Below are 21,390 nucleotides of genomic sequence, written 5' to 3'. Positions count from 1 at the left end.
CTCCAGACCAATTAAATTGGTATTTAAGTTAAAATGCTGGGCATCAGTCATTTCTAAACACTGCCAGGTGATTCTAACAGCAGCCAGGTTTAAAAACCACTGGAGCAAAGGTTAATCGCTTGGGCAGAGGACAAGAACACATTTTGCAATCATGTTTTTCCCTTGGGTCCTCTTTCCTTCTGGAGCTTATGAATTCTGGAGGGTGTAGAAGCAAAATGTCACTTTCCCTCGCTTCGGTAAGGCTAAGAACTTCCTATATCACTCTATTAGTCTGTTTTCATGCTGTTGATAAAGACAGACCTGAGACTAGGTAATTTACAAAAGAGGTTTATTGGACTTATAGTTCCACATGGCTGGGGAGGCTTCACAATCATGACGGAAGGCAAGGAGCAGCAAATCACATCTTATATAGACGGCAGCAGGCAAAATGAGGGCTTGTGCTGGAAAACTCCCTCTTATAATAACCATCAGATCTCGTGAGACTTCCTCACTATCACAAGAACAGCACAGGAAAGACCTGCCCCCATGATTTAGTTACCTCCCACCAGGTCCCTCCAACAACACATGGGAATTCAAGATGAGATTTGGGTGGGGACATGGCCAAACTATATCAATCACCATCAGAAAGGAAAGGCTTTGCACCCTGAGACAAAACAAAAATGATAGGGTCATCTAACTGTTTCTGATCTAAAAAACAATAAAACCTTGAATGTTTCCCATAAACCTGGACTCCCTAAGAAATTTTATCCTTGTTTTTGCTGTGCTACATCTGAAGATTTGCCATAACCTTTGTGAATATAATAATTACATGAGGCAGTTACTGTTTTTCACCATGAACAGTCTAACGCAAACTCAGAAACCTTGGTAGTTTTTAATTTTTTCCTTCAAATACTTATGTTTTTTATTTGGCAAGCCAGTCATTCTCTTGCTCTCTTTGCAGGTAAACTTTTCCTTTTCTAAATGCTTCTGTCTCTGAGTATTTCTTCAACAAGGGTAAAGATTCATAGAGTGCTTGGACACAGAACTGGATACTCTGCTCCTGGAGGCAGAGTTCACTGCAAGTGATAAGGGAAAGGGCTGAGAAATGAGAATCTGCTCTGTCAGCTCAAGGGTCTCTGGAGCTGTAATCCAATATCTAGTTTGACCATAAATATGTTCTCTTGGCTGGACTGAATAAATCTCAAAATTTGGTGTCAGATTCCTTTGTTGTAGGCTTCCTAAGCCTTCTTACCTATATTCACCTCAACTACATTGTGCTGAGTAATTTCTACAAAACTCTAAATCAAAAATTATCCCAAAGACATATACAAGTACTAGAAATGAACGAACAAAAACACACACCAAGGAACCAAGAGTTTAGCCACTTTCCTTTTCTAAAACTGGGTAAAACCTATTACAATAAGAGTTACTGGCTCTTCTGCTGATAGAAATTTTGTCATGGCAAATTTTACTTGAAATAGAAAAACATAAGCTTGGTGAAGGCAAGGATCTTATCTGCCTTCTCCTGTTATATTCCCAGGGCCCTGGTTACTGAACATGGTAAATCCTCAGTAAATATCTGTTAGATAACTGAAATGCATGAATTTGGAAAACTTTCTGGTCCACACAGATGAGAACTGTAATAATATCTCTTGCAAACTGGGACTCCTCTTAGAGCTCACTCAAGTAGAAATCTTACCCTCTTACGAGAAAGCTTTCTTTCTTGGTAAAAATCAAATAGTCCACAAAACTTGTCTAATACGCTCTTCCAAAAAAGTCTGCAATATGGTGTGATTTTGTTTTTCCAGTTCTGATGCAGATGAACCAGGCCATCCATCCCAGGGCCTGCCAATTTTCATCCCATTCAGGTATTGATTACCAATATTTATAAAGCCTAGCACTTCTCTGGTACAGAGCAGACAGTGGAAATTCCCTTTTGATGATAACAGCTCCTGCATGCAGAGTGGTGGGAGTAGGAGGATAGAAGTAGCCACTTTCTGGATGGGAGCAATGTCATCAACCCAAGGGGAACCCCTTCATAGGCTAACCAGCAACTCCTGAGGCAAGGCCCAATAAGGGCAACGGCATCTACTCAAGTCAAACAGGTTTCCTCCGGAAGCTGGACCAGAGATATACAGAGGAATTCCTAAGGCAAGGCCCAATAAGGGCAATGGCATCTACTCAAGTCAAACAGGTTTCCTCTGGAATCTGGACCAGAGATATACAGAAGATGGGCCAGGAATGCAGAAAATGAGTGGTCCCAAGGAGGGGCAGAACTGCTGTGAGAGAGGCAGAGAGCAGCCCATTTATGGTTCTCTGACCACACACCTTCTGGTTCCAAGGTGGTTCAGAGGGATCTCTGTTTGTAAACGAATGAGCACAAAACACAGAACTATTCATTTGGCAGAAAACTGAGATCAAAGCTGTACCTACTACTGCAAGGACAAAAAAGAAAGTCCATTAATACTTAGTCTACAGAGCCTCACATGCAGTAAGCCCTCAAGCACTTGCGCAATCACTGAACAAAAATTGTAGGCAGATAACAAAACTTTGAGGTAGTTGCCTGACATAACCTTTCTTTGAGTTCACTTATTCAGTACGTGGGTGCTACTGATATGATCATAATGTGCCTAAAGTCAGATAATACCTTAAAAGTATGTGTTTATTCTCTTCCTAAAGCTGCTCTCTTCTGGAAAAACTTAAGAAAAAAATCTAAGACAAAAAACACAAACACAACAAAATATTAAAAACAGAATTACCATAAGATTCAGCAATTCCACTTATGGGTATATATCTCAAAAGAACTGAAAACAAGATCTCAAAGAGACAGTTGTACACCTACGTTCACAGCAGCATATTAACAATAGCCAAAATGTAGAAACAACACAAATGTCCATTGACAGATGAATAAACAAAATGTAGTATGTATATACAATGGTGTATCATAGACTTAAAAAGGAAAGAAATTCTAACACATGCTACAACAAGGATGATCCTTGAAGACATGTTAGGTGAAGGAAGCTAGTAATGAAAGGGCAAAAACTGTATGATCCCACTTACACGAAGTACTCTGAGTAGTCAAATTCATAGACAGACAAAGTAGAATGGTGGTTGACAAGGGCTGGGATGGGGGCGTAGAATGGCAGTTATTGTTTAATGCACAGAGTTTCAGTTTTGCAAGGTAAAAAACGTTCTGTGGATGAGTGGTATTGATGGTTGTACAACAATGTGATTATACTTAATGCCACTGAACTGTACAATTTAAAATGTTAAAAGATACATTTTCCATTAAGTATATTTTATAAAAATTAAATAATTTTTATTGGAAAAGCATCATACAATCCCAACAAGTTGTTCTGAGCTGACTGGGCGCAGTGGCTCACACCTGTAATCCCAGCACTTTGGGAGGCCAAGGTGGGCGGATCACAAGGTCAGGAGTTTGAGACCAGCCTGACCAACATTGTGAAACCCCGTTTTTACTAAAAATACAAAAACTAGCTGGGTGTGGTGGTGCGCACCTGTAATCCCAGCTACTCAGGAGGCTGGGAGAATCGCTTAAAACCAGGAGAATAGCTTAAAACCAGGAGCCAGTGGTTGCAGTGAGCCAAGATCGTGCCATTGCACTCCAGCCTGGGTGACAGAGCAAGACTCCATCTTAAAAAAAAAAAAAAAAGTTGTTCTGAGCTAAAAGCCAGCCCCTTATGCTACTCATGTCATCTAACTTCAAAACATTCCTCCAGGCCACCCGTTAACTAACTCATAACCAAATGTATCAAAGGCAAGCTGCAATAAATTTACAGAATCTATTAAACACATTCTGCAATTAAAAATCCAAGCAAACGAAGACATAAGAGCAGTATATAAGAATAGTCACAGGGTGGGGTATCGTGGCTTACACCTGTAATCCTAGCTGAGGTGGAAGGATTGCTTGAAGCCAGGAATTTAAGACTAGCCTGGGCAACAAAATGAGACCCTGTCTCCAAGAAAAAAAAAAAAGCCAGGTAAGGTGGCATGCAACTGTAGTCCCAGCTACTCAAGAGACTGAGGTGAGTGGATTGCTTGGGCCCAGGAGTCTGAAGCTGCAATGAGCTATGATCACACCACTGCACTCCAGGATGGGCCATAAAGGGATATCCTGTCTCTAAAAAAATTAAAATGAAATAAACAGAAAAGGATAGTCACAGTGTAAGAACCAATCTTCTCTGAAATAATTTTAAAAAATAACACAGAAATAGAGAATAAGACAAGACATAATTAAAATAACCACAGATCCCAGACAAAAACTGATGGAATTCATCACAACTAGACCAGCCTTACAAGAAATAAAGCTTAATACATCTGGAGGCAAAAAGATGATAATCACCATCATGAAAACATGCAAAAGCATAAAATGTACTAGTGTTATAGATACACAAAGGAGGAAGATAAAGAAAACTTATCTCTACAGAAAACCACAAAATCACAATGATAAACATTGAGAGGAAAAAACAAAGGATATACAAAACAATCAGAAAACAATCACAAAATGACAAGAGCAAGTCTTCACCTGTCAATAACAGCCTTGAATGTAAATGGGTTAAATTCCCCACCTAAAAGTTATAGAAAGACTGAATGGATTAAAATAAACAAAAAAACAAAAAACCCCATTACCCAACGGTATGCTGCCTGCAAAAAACTCACTTCACCCATAAACACACATATGGACTGAAAGTGCAGGTATGGAAAAAGATATTCTACACAAAGCAAAACCAAAACCAGGCAAGAATAGTTATGCTTAGATAAAATAGACTATATCCAAAACTGTAAAAAGAGACAAACAAAGTCATTATATAATGATAAAGAGATCCATTCAAAAGGCTAAAACAACTGTAAATATATATGCACCAAACACCAGAGCACCAAAATAAATAAAGCCAATATTCTTATATTTCAAGGGGCTCTCACACCTGTAATCCCCGCACTTTGGGAGGCCAAAGTGGGAGAATGCTTGAGCCCAGGAGTTTGAGACCAGCCTGGGCAACATAGTGAGACCTTGTCTCTAGAAATAATTTAAAAATTAGGCTAGGCACAGTGGTTCATGCCTGTAATTTCAGCACTTTGGGAGGTCAAGGTGGGAAGATCACTTGAGTGCAGTTCAAGACCTGCCTGGGCAACATACTGAAGCCCCACCTCTATTAAAGAAATAACAAATTAGCCATGGTGACACACAACTGTAGTTCCAACTACTCAAAAGGCTGAAGCAAGAGAATCACTTGAGCTCAGGAGGTCAAAACTACAGTGAGCTGTAATCGTGCCACTGCACTCCAGCCTGGGTAACAAAGTGAGACCCTGTCTCAAAAAAATAAAAAAATAAATGTGCACATAGACTCCAACTACAATAGTAGTTGGGGACTTCAGTAATCCAATCTCAGCACTGGACAGATCATCTAGACAGAAAATCAACAAAGAAACATTAGATTTAGACCAACTGGGCCTAACAGACATTTACAGAACATTTCACCCAACAGCTACAGAATAAACATTCTTCTCATCAGCACATTCTCCAGGATAGACCACATGTTAAACAAAACAAAACAAATCTCAACTAATTTAAAAGAATTAAAATCACATCAAGAATCTTTTCTGGCTGGACACAATACCTCATACCTGTAATCCCAGCAGTTTGGGAGGCTGAGACGGGAGGATCGCTTGAGGCCAGGAATTCAAAACCAGCCTAGTCAACGTAGTGAGACCCCATCTCTACAACAGAAAATAACAATAATAATAAGCATTGTGACACCTGTAATCCTAGCTGCTCAGAAGGCTGAGGCAGGGGATTGCTTGAGCCTAAAAGCTTGAGGCTACGGTAAGCCATGATCAGACCACGGCACTCCAGCCTAAGCAACAGAGCGAGACCCTAACTCAAAAAAATATATAATCTTTTCTGACCGCAATATAATTTTTTCTGACCAAAATATAACCATTTCTGATCAAAATATCTTTTCTGACCCAAGGCAAGTGGATCACCTGAGGTCGGGAGTTCAAGATCAGCCTGGCCAACATGGTGAAACCCCGTCTCTACTAAAAACACAAAAATTGGCTGGGCATGGTGGCAGGTGCCTGTAATTCCAGCTACTTGGGAGGCTGAGGCAGAAGAATCGCCTGAACCCAGGAGGCAGAGGTTGCAGTGAGCCGAAATTGTGCCATTGCACTCCAGCCTGGGCGACAAGAGCAAGACTCCGTCTTAAAAAAATAATAATAAATAAAAATACAGTTAGATAGAGATCGGGTGCAGTGGCTCACACCTGTAATCCCAGCACTTTGAGAGGTCAAGATGGGTGGATCACTTGAGGTCAGGAGTTCGAGACCAGCCTGACCAACATGGTAAAAACCCCATCTCTACTAAAAATACAAAAATTAGCCAGGAATGGTGACACATGCCTGTAATCCCAGCTACTTGAGTGGCTGAGGAACAAGAATGGCTTGAACCTAGGAGGCAGAGGTTGCAGTGAGCAGAGATCGTGCCATTGCACTCCAGCCTGGGCAACGAGAGTGAAACTTCGTCTAAAAATAAAAATACAGTTAGAAGGAATAAGTTCTCGTGTTCAACAGCACAGTAGGGTCACTATAGTTATCAGTAATCCAGTATATAACCGAAAATAGCTATAGCAGAAGATGTGGAATTTTCCTAACACAAAGAAATTATAACACTTGAGATAATTAATATCCTAATTACCCTGCTTTGATCACTGCACATTGTATGCATGTATCAAAATATCACAGGTGGACTAGGCATGGTGGCTCACGCATGTCATCCCAGCACTTTGGGAGGCCTAGACAGGTGGATCACTTGAGGTCAGGAGTTTGAGACCAGCCTGGCCAACATGGCAAAACCCTGTCTCTACAAAATATACAAAAATTAGCCAGGCATGGTTGCACAAGCCTGTAGTCCCAGCTACTTGGAAGGCTGAGGTAGGAGGATTGCTTGAGCCTGGGAGGTCAGGGCTGCAGTGAGCTGTGATCAGGCCACTTAAGAAATAAAAATAACTTTTAAGTAGCAGGATTGGGGATTGAGTGACACATTGCCATGATAAATCAAAAGTTCTGGGTATTTTAAATTTTTTAGACAGAATCTCACTTTGTAACCCAGGCTGAAGTGCAGTAGCGCAATCTCAGCTCACTGTAAACTCCACCTCCCAAGTTCAAGTGATTCTCGTGCCTCGGCCTCCCCAGAAGCTGGGATTACAAATGCCTGCCACCACACCTGGCTAATTATTTGTTTTTGTTGTTGTTGTTGTTTTAAGTAGAGATAGGGTTTCGCCATGTTGGCCAGGCTGGTCTCAAACTCCTGACCTCAAGTGATCCACCCGCCTCAGCCTCCCAAAGTGCTGTGATTACCAGGTGTCAGCCACCACGCCCAGCCAAAAGTTCTGGATATGAGAAAGCTATCCTGATTATTCAAGGAATCTACTGATCATCTCTCAATTAGGTTTTTTTAAAAAAATTAACTATAATTCTTCAAATTAATAACCAGTTCACCAACTGTAATGTCAATATACTTTAGACAAAAAATTCAAGTTATTTCTGATACTTTATCTGATGGAGAATTTTTTTTTCTTTTTACCCTTTACTTAGGAAATTTGAGAAATGTAAGAACTTTTCTAGGTGCTTAGGATTATGGATTATACTTGTTCCTTATATTTTTGTGTATTTCTCTAATTTTTGTGCCAAAATTTTATGCCTTTATTGTTTTTATAATAAAAAGTAATTTTTCAAAAGATTTTAAAAAAAATAACAGTAATTGAAAAATACTCTCAAAATGTCCCTGGATTTTATTATAAAATACAAATAAACTCAATAAACTCAAACTGAAATTTACCTATTTCCCTCATATTCAACTGTATTTCCCTTTTTTTTTTTTTTTTTTTTTTTTTTTTTGAGATGGAGTCTCACTCTGTTGCCCAGGCTGGAGTGTAGTGGCGCCATCTTGGTGTGAGCCACCGCACCCGGCCTCAGCCGCATTTCAATAGGTTAAAGGCACAGTGATAAGGGACATAAAATAGTGAGAGAAAAAAAGACATAACTCTGCAATAACTCACCCACTATCCCACAAACATAAAAAAGATTCTCCTATTTGAGATTTGTTGGCCTGGCTAATGGGGCATATTCCATCCCCATACTAGCTGTACCTGTAAGCACTTTCAGTGAACTGCTGAAGCTTTTTTCCCCAGCTCATAGTTGAGTGTTTTTTTCTCACTCTGTTGCCCAGGCTGGAGTGCAGTGGCGCGATCTTGGCTCACTGCAAGCTCCGCCTCCTGGGTTCACGCCATTCTCCTGCTTCAGCCTCCCAAGTAGCTAGGACTACAGGTACCCGCCACCACACCCACCCGGCTAATTTTTTGTATTTTTAGTAGAGACGGGGTTTCACCGTGTTAGCCAGAATGGTCTCGATCTCCTGACTTTGTGATCCACCCATCTCGGCCTCCCAAAGTGCTGGGATTACAGGCATGAGCCACCGCACCCAGCCTGTTTGTTTTTTAGAGAAGGGGTCTCTTTTTAAATTTTTTTAGAGACAGGGTCTCACTGTATTGCCCAGGCTGGTCTCAAACTCCTGACCTCAGCAGATACTTCCATCCCAGCTTCCTGAGTAGCTGGGATTACAGGTGTGAGCCATCATGTCCTGCTCTTAGCTTAGTTTTTAGCTCTTTTGAGAATCTCTATTTTGCAGGTACCTGAGTGTGGCAGGCATGTTCTAAGGTGATCCCCAATGAGTCACATCCCTGTTCTAGCCTCTACTCTTGAGTTTCAGTGGAACTTATACCTTGCTTCTAGACACTAGAATATGGCAAAGGTGATGAGATGTTATTCCCATGACAGAATGTCATACAAGACCCATTTAGAGGTTCTCCTGCTTGCTTTGAAGAAACTGCCATGTTGTGAGGCATCTGTGAGACGGCCACATGGCAAGAACTGTGGGAGGCCTCTCAAAGCTGAGTGGTGCCCAGCTGACAGTCAGCAAGAAACACGTACCTCAGTCTACAAGAGGAAGGTCCTGTACTGAAGCGGCCCTGTGAGATGGTAAATGTGTGTTGTTTTAAGGTGTTCAATTTGTGGCACTGTGTTACCCAGCAATAGAACACTTGGGTATACTGGTTACTTAGGTATCAGCAGACACTTACCTAAGAACTGATCAGTAGGATGAATGCTAATTCTTAGAACTGTACTAAGTCTTTTCCGTCCAATATGGAACTTTAACAATGCCTATGATCTCATATGACCATTCACATGTTGGTGTGTGGAAACATAGTGAATTTTCCAGAGTGGATTTTGAGATTTTCTGCCATGTTCTTATCATCATCCTTCTCTCCCTGAGCTGCATCTTCTACCCTGTAACAGTAAATGCTGAAGGTGGAATTCCTATTCTAGCAAGCCTCCTAGCTGCCAAGTAACTGCTACTGCCTAGATTCCAACAACCTGAGAAAAACCAGTAAGTGAAGCAGAAGTAATTTCCAAGTTCTAACTGAGGGAAAAGTACGCTATAAGAAGAGCAAAAGGGCTGGGCACGGTGGCCATGCCTGTAATCTCAACACTTTGGGAGGCTGAGATGGGCGGATCACTTGAGATCAGGAATTTGAGATCAGCCTAGGTAACATGGTGAAACCCCCTCTCTACTAAAAACACAAAAATTAGCTGGGCATGGTGGCACACGCCTGTAATCCCAGCTACTCAGGAGGCTGAGGCAGAAGAATCGCTTGAACCAGGGAGGCAGAGGTTGCAGTGAGCTGAGATCACGCCATTGCACTCCAGCCTGAGCGACAGAGTGAGTGAGACACCGTTCCCCACCCCTAATAAATAAATACAAATAAAAAGAGCAAGAGGGTTTTTATCATTAACTTCTCCACCGCTGTCTCCAAAGCTGTTAGGTTATTACATGAACCAAGATTGTGGCAGGCATATAAGGTGAATGGGCAGTGGTCAAGAAAGACGCTGTATTTTACTTGAGACAAAACAATGGCAAATTTATAGAAATTAAGAGAAAGCAAGCCTACTCCAATCAGGTAGAAGTGAGATGTTATTCAGCATAAAATTGGAGGAAGTAAACAAAATTTCATCAATTCTAGTCATTTTTCAAACGATCACCTGCACCAATTCTGCCATATACATATGAAGTACCCTTTCTGATCCTTGACTCCTAGGCCACCCAGTCACCTTCTAATTGATTTCCCAGGTATTTCAGACTAAGGAAAGAGAAACCCTGGATCGGTGACACAAGTATTCCAATCACTGGAAAAGACTGTGCCTCACTGTAAACTACACTTGCAGCGTGACTTAACGGTTAACTATGATATGATTACCACACAGACCTGGTGAAGAGCTAATCCTGAGCAAGGCTCAGACCCAGCCTCTGTTACTGAGGTAGGCTCAGGTAGAGGACCTCAAAAGACCCCATCTACAACCCTACTACTAATCTAGTAACACTGAAACAGCTCTTGAAATTAGAACATAGTGTCTCCAAATTCCATTTGAACATAGAATATTAGCATATAAAAATAACTTATTTTTAAAATGTCTGTAAAGATAGCATAATTGAATGAATTACTGTATTTCACTGAATCTAAGCCACTAATTGTAAAACACATTATTTTATATATACATATGGGAAAAAACTGTCAATTAAACTTTGTCACAATGTTAAATGTTCACTGATTGTAAGACATGTCCTGATTTCAGGTATGTTAACAGTATGGGGGCAAAAAGTGCAACTTAGAGTCAATGAAATACAGTACTAAAAAATATATTCTTCAGGTAATTATTCAAATAAGGTATTAAACATTAAGTACATTAAATTGACATGCAATCATTTATCATTAGCACATTCTTAAAGCTATTTATCATTTTGGTTTCACTTCTCATTTGAAATGAAGAATGTGCTGTCACTTGTACTAATTTCTAGCAGACATTTTGCACAAACTTTAAAACTTATGGATTCCCAATTTGGAAATCATCTCATTTTCATTTCTAGAATCACAGATCAGGAGGCGAGATAAACAAGGCCTATGTTAAGTGACAGCGTGCAGGGCTAGAAGGAGTCAAGGCTTGAAGCCAGGCCCCTTGGGCCCTGTTCTGTGTTCTCTTCATTGAAACTAGAAATCAAGTGAGTCATTATCATTCTTTGCTCCAACCCTACAGATAAGGTAAAGCAATTAATAAAACTACTTCTCCATTCTTTTTTTTTTTTCCTGAGACAGAGTCTTGCTGTCGCCCAGGCCGGAGTGCAGTGGCACAATCTCGGCTCACTGCAAGCTCTGCCTCCCGGGTTCACACCATTCTCCTGCCTCAGCCTCCTGAGTAGCTGGGACTACAGGCGCCCGCCACCACGCCCGGCTAATTTTTTGTATTTTTAGTACAGACACGGTTTCACTGTATTAGGCACGATGGTCTTGATCTCCTGACCTTGTGATCTGCCCATCTCGGCCTCCCAAAGTGCTGGGATTACAGGCGTGAGCCACTGCACCTGGCCCATTTCTCTTTTATGAAACTATTCTCCTCAACTTTCCTGGAAAAATATTGATACCTGATAATTTGTTCAACCAATCAATTCAACTCCTACATGGTCTCATTCCATGAGAATACCCCCCTTCTCAAAAACAAATCCCTTCTTTGGGTGCTCTGAGGGGTGGAGACCATAAAATATTTCCTCATCAGTCACATATCAAATACTAGCCTTATAACAAGATCCTACTGTACGTGTATGAGACCATTTGGTTATTTATGGAAGACTCTGGGAATTACAGAACATTTCAAAAATTTTTAAAATTCGCTCTAATTTGGATCTAAAAATTTTAATCCCCAAAGCATGGTGAAATTCTGCTAATGCTCTGCTCTGAATGGTGTCCTCAGAAGTGGCAGTTATTCAAAGATGTCAGTGAGTGATCCATCTTCTCTAAATGTTAGTCCCTTTTGTCCTGGTTTCTGGCAAGTGCTTCACATGGGAACTGCCAGTATTAAAAGGAGAAGACTCAAACACCAGTGTATTTGATGGGTATTGATTATAGACTTCAGCTGTGGGCTCCGTCAGACTACTTCTAGATGTCTCTATTATAGAATGCCTCACTGTATCATTCGTTTCAATCATTTCAAAATCCATTTCATTCCATTTTTCTGCATCCTCCTCTTCATTCTCTTCCTCATATTCATTTAGCCTGGAGCTAGAGAGCAGAGCTTTCTGGTCCTCACTCTTTCTGTCTTCTTTTCGCTGGCGATCAAGAGGTGAAGTGGCTAATTTATATAGCACAGGAAATAAAATACCAGTAGCTATTGATGCTCCCAAAGAGGTATACAGAACTACAGGCAAATCAGGGTATTTTCCTTGAAGAATTCCAATGACTGCAGGAATAGCCATTTCTCCCAGGGAAGCACCAATTACAAAAAATGCTGCAGATTTCCCATGGATGGTCGTGTACTGCTCAATCCAAGAAACACCACTCGGAAACGTGGTTGCCATTGAAGCCCCATACACTGAAGTTGCTATCCAGAGACAAATTGGGTTCTTGTCAAAAAGCACCAGAAATAAAGATGAAGTCAGGCTGCCAATGTTGCTCAATACAATCATGGTTCCAGGCTGTAAACAGGTAGCAAAAAAGATTGCTAGGCCCCTACAGGCTGCAAATGTCCCCCAGAAGATGGAGTTCAACCCAGCAGCTTCACTTTCTTTCATGCCAGCATGGGTGGTTGCAAATGAGAAAACATAAGAGCCATATGTTACCTCGGCTCCAACATAAAAAAAGAAGAACAGAAAAAGGAGACAAAGAAGGGCGTTGTGATATTTTGCTCTTTGAAATGTCTCAGCAGATGCTCTTGCTTTTTCTTGCTTTGAGCTATTCTTTAAAAACAGACCAAAAAAAATGATGGAAACTAAGAACATGTAACTACCGATAACAGCATAAGCCCACAGTAAATTCTTATCATTAGGTACTCCAAACAGAGCTTCTGAGTCAGCGTCAGATGATCGGTTGAGTGCAGGATGGAAATCAGACTCTGTGCGGTTTTCAGCAGACACTGTCGGACCCAAAGCCAGTTTAGCTAGCAGTGGAGCCAAAAAGGCACCCAAGGCAAAAGAGAAGTGTAAGGCCTGCATATGTGGGGCTCCTTTGTCCCCCCAAATAGCCAAGATAAGGACGTTACCACCTGTCAATGAAAGATGGGAAAAATTATTTAAGTTAAACACAGTTACTTACTTACAAAAAAAAAAGTTCACTTATCAGAAAGGGGGTGAGTCAATTTTACATAGCACAAGCATTATAACATTCGAATTATCAAACACTGCAACTAAATCAATTCTGAGTAAGGAATTCTAACCCACTACCACCAGGCAACTCTAAGCATCATAACATCATGTACTCACAAATCGAATTCTACAGTCTAGTAGACTACTACCTCCTAGAACCAAGCACATTAGCAAGATGCTTTTTATAATACAGTTCTAACATCAGACTGGGGAAGAAATATTTATATATTAATATTTTACATATATATTTAAAAGGCAAAATTTTATCATCAGATAGTAGCCAAATTACCAAAGCTTTTTGAACTTGCTGTTGGTAGCCACTTGAGGAAAATTACTTACTTATGTATGTAACAGATGCAAAACACACGTCCAGGAACCTGAATAGCCAGGATTCTGGTGTGCCCATTAGAGGAAACAAGGACACCGTTTAGCATCTGAATTTATACTGTCTAAACATCTAGGAGGAGAAAGGCAAGAAGCAGCACATCTTGAGCTATCTTCTTTTTTTTCAACAGATATTTTCAGATAAATATATAATTCTACCCTCTAATTTCATAACCAAATTAACCCTAAAGTAAAATAAAATATTTCCCCAACAGATCACATAACAGCAAAGCAGGGAAGGGAGGGGTAGAAAGCTGGTTTTAGGAGTAAACAGATGTCATCTATGTTATTTAGCAGGTTTTTTGTTTGTTTGTTTTTGAGATCCAGGCTGGAGTGCAATGGCACAATCTTGGCTCTCTGTAACCTCCGCCTCCTGGGTTCAAGCAATTCTCCAGCCTCAGCCTCCTGAGTAGCTGGGATTACAGGCACGCGCCACCATGCCTGGCTAATTTTGTATTTTTAGTAGAGACGCGGTTTCTCCATGTTGGTCAGGCTGGTCTTGAACTCCTGACCTCAGGTGATCTGCCTGACACAGCCTCCCAAAGTGCTAGGATTACAGGCGTGAGCCACCTCCCCATTATTTAGTAGGTTGTTTTGTTTTGTTTTGTTTTTTGAGATGGAGTCTCGCTGTGTCACCCAGGCTGAAGTACAGTGGTGTGATCTCAGCTCACTGCAAGCTCTGCCTCCTGGTGGTTCATGCCATTCTCCTGCCTCAGCCTCCCGAGTAACTGGGACTACAGGCACCCACCACCACACCTGGCTAATTTTTTTTTTTTTTTTTTTTTTTTTTTCTGAGACAGAGTCTTGCTCTGTCGCCCAGGCTGGAGTGCAGTGGCGCAATCCCGGCTCACTGCAAGCTCCACCTTCTGGGTTCACATCATTCTCCTACCTTAGCCTCCTGAGTAGCTGGGACTACAGGCGCCTGCCACCGTGCCCGGCTAATTTTTTTGTATTTTTTAGTAGAGACGGGGTTTCACCGTGGTCTCAATCGATTCCCCTGACCTCGTGATCCGCCCATCTCGGCCTCCCAAAGTGCTGGATTACAGGCGTGAGCCACCGTGCCCAGCCTATTTAGTAGGTTTTAAAAGACATGGTGATATGGGAAAGAATCTACTGAAGGAGGGCAGGAACTTTGAGGACAGAAAAGAAAAAGAAAGAGCCTAGACCATACCATAGATCTCCCTTGGCTTGGAAGTCAGGGTAAATGTCAAGTTGGATTGATGCTTCTATGCTTTCTCAGCCAAATAACAGTTCCAAACTTGGTTTAACCTATTAAACCACCAATTCCTCCCACAGTAGCATGATAAAGTTCTACTCCAAAATGAAAGCCTATTCACCCGCACTATAATTACCCACACAGGGGCCCTTCCCTGTTTGTACAATGCAAATCAATTATCTCTCATAGAACAAAATTCTTTTTTTTTTTTTTTTTTTGAGACGGAGTCTCACTCTGTCGCCCAGGCTGGAGTGCAGCGGCGCAATCTAGGCTCACTGCAAGCTCCGCCTCCCGGGTTCACGCCATTCTCCTGCCTCAGCCTCTCCGAGTAGCTGGGACTACAGGCGCCCGCCACCACGCCCGGCTAATTTTTTGTATTTTTAGTAGAGACGGGGTTTCACCGTGGTCTTGATCTCCTGACCTCGTGATCCGCCCGTCTCGGCCTCCCAAAGTGCTGGGATTACAAGCGTGAGCCACCGCGCCCGGCGAACAAAATTCTTTAAGTTCATTTCAGAGTTGGCTGCTCAGAAACAGGCCCCCTAATTGGCAAGAATAGCTGCTAGAAGGATGATTCATTCTGAGTGACTCACAACCAACTCAGTAGGTCTGTGTCATTTTAGGGGTCATTGCAAGTGACAGTTTAATATCATCTGCTGTACTTCTTCTAGCAAGTCCCTACTCCCAGAGATGACGTTGAAGAGCTCACTAACCTGTATCCAGAATGCCAATGGAAACACCGAAGATAGCCATCATGACAGTGAGTAATATCGCTGTCTTGCAAAAAGGAACAAGATAAAGACCAACTGTGGTAGCCAACATTGAGATTCCTGGGAAGGTAGAAAGTCAGCTATAAAAAATAATATCCATGCAGTCATGGATCAAGTCAACATCATAAATGTCCAAACATGCAAAATCAGGTCAAATTTAATAATGAGATGAGAGTTTTTGCTTCTAAAAGTGATTATTTCATTTGAATCTTTTATAATCTTTATGGATTATGAAATATAAATAATTATAACACAAATACATTTCCAGCACTGCTAGTAATCAAACTGCAAATTATACCATAAGGCAAAGTTTTACACCAAAAGAGACAAGCCAAAACTAATTTAAATGATTCACATTTAAGAACCTAACAGGAATTTTTAGACATGAGGCAAAAAATTAAAAAGACAAAAATAAAATGCAATTACTAGAGTAGTTTGTAATAAAATTTACTAAATAAATTAGTTTGGGAAATAGGGAGGAAAATACAAGAAATATGTTCTTTCAACCCACTTTGGAAATAAGAGAGATTATTAATTCCTTAACAATAACAAATTATTATTCTTGCTTCCAAAATAATTTTATCATATTCATCTAAATTTTCTCTAAATATTTCAATTTGTTCAAAAAAAGTATATGTTAAAAGCTTTGCCAGGCCAGGTGTGGTGGCTCACACCTGTAATCCCAACACTTTGGGAGGCTGATCCTTTGAGCTCAGGAGTTCCAGACCAACCTGCGCAACATGGTGAAACCCCAGCTCTACTAAAAACACAAAAATTAGTCAGGCATGGTGGCTCACACCTGCGGTCCCAGTTAACTGGGAGGCTGAGATGGGAGGATCGCTTGAGCCCAGGAGGTGGAGGTTGCAGTGAGCAGAGATCGCATCACTGCACTCTAGCCCGGGCAACAGAGGGAGAGGAGACCCTGTCTCAAAAAAAAAAGCAGCTTTGCCATCTATTTCCAGGGTGAGATAGAGCACTCTGGGGTTGTCCAACGACAACATGAGGCAGCAGGAACAAAAACATAGCCTATATCAGTCCACCCAACCTCCCTTCCCCTCTTCATTCCCAATCCAGGGTGTAGCCTGGGCAGGTTCAAGGAGCTCATTCTCATCTGTGGTGACCCCAGGAAATCTGCCCTAAATCCTTTAAGCAGAGTTTTTTGGACAACCAGTGTGTGATCCAGGAGTGGTATCTAAATTATAGTGGTTGGGAAGGCTAAGGATTGCTAAGACACTCTAGAGCTAATCTAAATTTCCAGAGGGCCCCAGCACAGATTCCCTCTAACTGTCAAGATGAAAGCAGGTACCAGGGAAACTCAACTGCCACTGAGAACACCTAACACTACCCATTTCAGTGGCCAACCATTCTGCATGCTAGTATTTTCATATTTTCAAAGACAACTTGTAAATTCACTTCACAGTCATAAAGAAGCTAAAATTAGCATTTACTTACCCAAAAGTAAAAAATAATTCATGACATCAACAAGAAATCCACCAATCACAGAGCCATTCAAATATCCCAAGGCACGACCCACAAAAATGAAAGACAGACTACTGATATTTCGGTTCACATTTGTTGCCAAATCTTGAAACGTGGGTCCCACTATAGCAACACTCAATCCCTAAAATTTAAAAAGACAAAAGTTTTTACTTATAATCATTAAAATAATGTCTAACTATGTGGTAGTTTCTTCCACTATAAAAAAAAAAGGGGTGGAGGGTCTGGGATTTACAATGTAATGTAGGGAATTAGACTACTGTTTTTTTAGTTTTGACTAAAACTCTATTTTTTTTTGTTTTGACACCTCTCAATTAAAAAAAAAATTTTTTTTGTTGCAATCCTGTTTCCTTTCTGAACAATACCTTTAAAAGACTATTCTGTACTAATAAAATGTAATATTAAAACTATTTTTGAAATGGTTTCGTATATTTTGAAATATACTACATGCACAAATAAGAATTTGGGTATTAAAAATTTAAATTGGCTGGGCACAGTGGCTCACACCTGTAATCTCAGCACTTTGGGAGGCCGAGGCAGGTGGATCACGAGGTCAGGAGTTTGAGACCAGTGTGGCCAACACAGTGAAACCCTATCTGTACTAAAAATACAAAAATTAGCTGGGCATGGTGGTGGGCGCCTGTAGTCCCAGCTACTTGGGAGGCTGAGGCAGGAGAATCGCTTGAACATGGGAGGCGGAGGTTGCAGTGAGCTGAGACTGCACCACTGCACTCCAGCCTGGGCGACAGTGCAAGACTCTGTCTCAAAAAGAATAAATTAATTAATTAAATTAAGTCAGGTATGGTTGCTTACATCTGTAATCCCAGCAATTTGGGAGGGAGAGGTGGTAGGATTGCTTGAGCTCAGGATTTTGAGATCAACCTAGGCAACCCCATCTCTACAAAAATAAAAATAAAAAAAAATCAGCCCGGCGTGGTGGCACATGCCTGTAGTCCCAGTTACTAGGGAGGCTGAGATGGAAGGATCGCTTAAGCCCTGAGGTCGAGACTGTAGTGAGTTCTGACTGAGCCACTGGAAAACATCAAAACATTGATCAAAACATCAAAATATGATTCCTGTTTTTTATGTTGTTAAACAGCAATATTTCTGGATGCACATGGGGTCCTTCCCCTGAACTATATATATAAAACATACAGGAGATAAACAATTTAAATGTTTCTAAATCTACACTTTTCTTCCACGCCATCAGAATTACAGTCAGTAAAGGTTGCTTAGAAAATATTACACGCCCAAGTACAGAATGACTTTAACAATAAAACTTTACTCAATGCAGTGTCAGCAAGAGGTAAGGATTACAATTGACTTTCAGACGAAATTCATTGGACACTTAAAGAAAAAAACGCTTCCATACATTTCCAGAATAACTGATTCTAATTGCCCTGCTCTGCTCTAAATGCATGGGGTGCGCCCCCTGCCCAACTCGTAACAGTCCAAGACCAAGGACCACTAAGGCAAGGGCCCAGGTGCACAGCAAGCACCTAGTACTTCGAGAGAAGCCTGAGCACAGAATCTAATCAAATTAGTTCATGTCTTCAAAGGATTTACAACAGGACCGGACAGTCAGTGACGACTCACCAAAAGTCTGAGGTGATTTCTTTCTTCACCCCTCCCCAAGGCGCCCGATCAAAATACTCTAAGAAACAATAGTGGGTCAGAGTCCCTGAGATGGTAAGTGACCACAAATGACTCTTGGGAGGACTCAATCTCTCAACTCCCCCAGGATTATAATTATCAAGTGATAAGGAGGACGTTTCTGAAAAGTGAATTGAGCGGCGAGCCAGGGGTTTGGGAAAAGGCGCTTCTAGGCTTGCCCTTTGCTCCAAGAAAAACATTTAAGAATCTCAAGGTTGGTTTTATTAATAAATAGGACTGTGGGCAGAGTAAGAGACGTATTTCTGGCTCTATCACTTAACCAGCTGTGTGATCCAGAAAGTCACTTTCCCCTCCGGGCCTATTTCCTTAACTGCAAAATTAAGCGGTTGGCTGAATTTGGTCAGACCGCCAGGAAGAAATTCCAGAAAAGCAGTTTTTCTGTGTAATAATTTGGGGGTTTAGTGGGTGGGTGCGGAGAGCAGCGGCCAAAGACCTGGGCAACCCCTCCTGCAACCTTCCCATCCCACGAAGGAGACGTAAGAAGGCTTGCTGGGCCGGGCGCGGTGGCTCACGCCTGTAATCCCAATAATTTGGGAGGCCGAGGTTGGCGGATCACCTGAGGTCAGGAGTTTGAAACCAGCCTGGCCAACATGGCGAAACCCCGTCTCTACTAAAAATACAAAAAATAGCCGGGCTTAGTGGCAGGTGCCTGTAATCCCAGCTACTCGGGAAGCTGACACAGGAGAATAGCTTGAACCCTGGGGGCGGAGGGTGCAGTGAGCCGAGATCGCACCACTGCACTCCAGCCTGGGCAACAGAGCGAGGCTCCCTCAAAAAAAAGCTTGCTGGAGCTGAAAGACGTATTCAGAAAATCTATTTCCTCCAAGATTAGAATTGTGCCCATTTTCTAGATGATGAAACTGAGGCCCAGTCAGATTAGTTAACCCGCCCAAGGTCAGTTTGCAAGTGGCGAAGGCAAGACTCGAACGCCCCAGCCTGGGAGTGTTACAGCCCCGGCTCTCACCAGCCCCAGGAAGGAGGCACACAGCATCAAGGTGGTGAACCACCGCAGCTTGCTCTCGGTCCCACCGCTCTGCTGGGAGACCACCACCACCTCCGGCTCTGGCTCATTCTCCGCCGGGGCCTCCGCCTGCAGGAGCCGCTGCCCCGCAGCCTGGGGCCCGGCCCCACTGAGCTCCACCTCTAACTCCAGCTCGGCGGCTCCGGAGAAGTCGTCTTGCTGCCGCCGCTCTTCTCAGCAGAACCTCTGGAGCTCCGAGACGAGCACTGGCCCCGAGCCCAGGCACGGCTGTCCCTCCGGGAGCCACCTCCCAGCTGACCGCCCGGAACCGGGACAGAGAAGAACTTCGGCACGCCGCAGGTGTTCGGGTCAAAAGACGCTCGCTCTCCAGCAAGCAGGCGCATGCGCGGGTCACGTAGCGGAAATGTGGCCTCTCGCCAACCGGGATCGCGCCTCAAGCCGGAAGTTGATGTGGTTGCCTAGGAGACTGGACGTGGCTCTCTAGCCTAGGCATCATACTTAGCTGAGCCCACAGAGGCTGGCTGACGCGCGCCCCATGGCGGAGCGAGCTGAAGCTGCAGCCTGCGACCAGAGAAATCAAGGGGTAAAAATGCGGCCAAACCATTATGAGGAAAATAGGCCAAGAATTACACGGTAGCGCCTCGCGCCGGCTCCCCGGTCTCCTGGGGAGAGGAGGGAGCCTGAAGAGCTGGTCCTTATACAGCTTTCTGAAATCCCTGAGATCTGTCGATGAATCGCACATCTTTCACTCCACAAGTATTTGTTGAACGTCATTGTGTAAATTATCACGTGTATTATCTCAATTAACCCTCACGACACTCCAAATTCCACGTTATCCCCGTTGTACAGATAGAAAGATTAAGTCATAGAAAATAACTAACAATCTGCCCAAGCTCAGTCATCGAATTAGTGGCCATATATAAACAGTGTAACAGTAGCTCAAGACAGAAATCGGGATCCAAAGCTGTGGTTTCAAACACAATTCCTGAAATAATTCCAATTCCTGAAATAATTCCAGGTTGTAAAGAAGTGGAGCCTGGCATCGATTTGAGGAATTTTTTTTTAATACATTAAGTTTTAGGGTACATGTGCACGACGTGCAGGTTAGTTACATATGTATACATGTGCCATGTTGGTGTGCTGCACCCGTTAACTCGTCATTTAACATTAGGTATATCTCCTAATGCTATCCCTCCCCCCTGATTTGAGGAATTGTTTCCTTTTGCTCTTTAACAAAGCGTACCACAGCCTCAAAATGTTATATACTTTTCTTTGTGGTCTATTTGAAATGTTCTTTTCCACCTGATTCTTCCAACTTTCATCCACTTAGGCTCCCAGACTACAAACCTTAGTCTCATCATTCCTTGCAACCCGTCTTTCCAGACTTACTCATTTAGTCATTAAGTCTTTCCCCGACCCGCACTCCCACTTTTTTTGTTTTTTTGTTTTTTTCTTTTTTGAGACAGAGCCTATGTCGCCCGGGCTGGAGTGTTGTGGCGCTTTTTGGTAGAGACAAGGTTTCACCATGTCGGCCAGGCTGGTCTCGAACTCCTGACCTCAAGTGATCCGCCTGCCTTGGCCTTCCAAAGTGCTGAGATTACAGGTATGAGCCACCATGCCCCGC

The 21,390-nt window shown here is 42.4% G+C and overlaps 1 protein-coding gene across 2 annotated transcripts; it reads right to left on the bottom strand.

The window, feature by feature from the left end:
• Positions 1-311: 311 nt before the first annotated feature.
• Positions 312-20,224, bottom strand: MFSD4B (major facilitator superfamily domain containing 4B). Of its 2 annotated transcripts, XM_055261434.2 has the most exons (4): positions 19,749-20,220; positions 17,066-17,234; positions 15,557-15,673; positions 312-13,146 (listed from the first exon to the last, which is right to left on the bottom strand). In XM_055261434.2, the coding sequence occupies exons 1-4, from the start codon at positions 19,773-19,775 to the stop codon at positions 11,903-11,905; spliced, it is 1,557 nt and encodes a 518-aa protein (XP_055117409.1). In that variant the 5' UTR covers positions 19,776-20,220; the 3' UTR covers positions 312-11,902. The 2 variants fall into 2 exon arrangements, with proteins under 2 accessions (XP_055117409.1, XP_055117420.1); XM_055261445.2 differs by lacking the exon at positions 15,557-15,673 and having other exon boundaries at positions 19,749-20,224.
• Positions 20,225-21,390: the final 1,166 nt, after the last annotated feature.

The sequence above is a fragment of the Symphalangus syndactylus genome, chromosome 2 (assembly GCF_028878055.3).
Source record: "Symphalangus syndactylus isolate Jambi chromosome 2, NHGRI_mSymSyn1-v2.1_pri, whole genome shotgun sequence".
NCBI lineage: Eukaryota > Metazoa > Chordata > Mammalia > Primates > Hylobatidae > Symphalangus > Symphalangus syndactylus.
The sequence above is the reverse complement of the archived record's forward strand: the minus strand, read 5'-3'. Positions and strand labels throughout refer to the sequence as shown.

Excerpts from the sequence above, each read along its gene's own strand:
- MFSD4B (XM_055261434.2), bottom strand. The coding sequence starts at position 19,775 with ATGCTGTGTGCCTCCTTCCTGGGGCTG. Across the intron at positions 15,674-17,065 it reads GAATTATTTTTTACTTTTGG|GAATCTCAATGTTGGCTACC; the intron begins GTAAGTAAATGC and ends CTACCTTCCCAG. Across the intron at positions 13,147-15,556 it reads CATTGGCATTCTGGATACAG|GTGGTAACGTCCTTATCTTG; the intron begins GTTAGTGAGCTC and ends TTTCATTGACAG.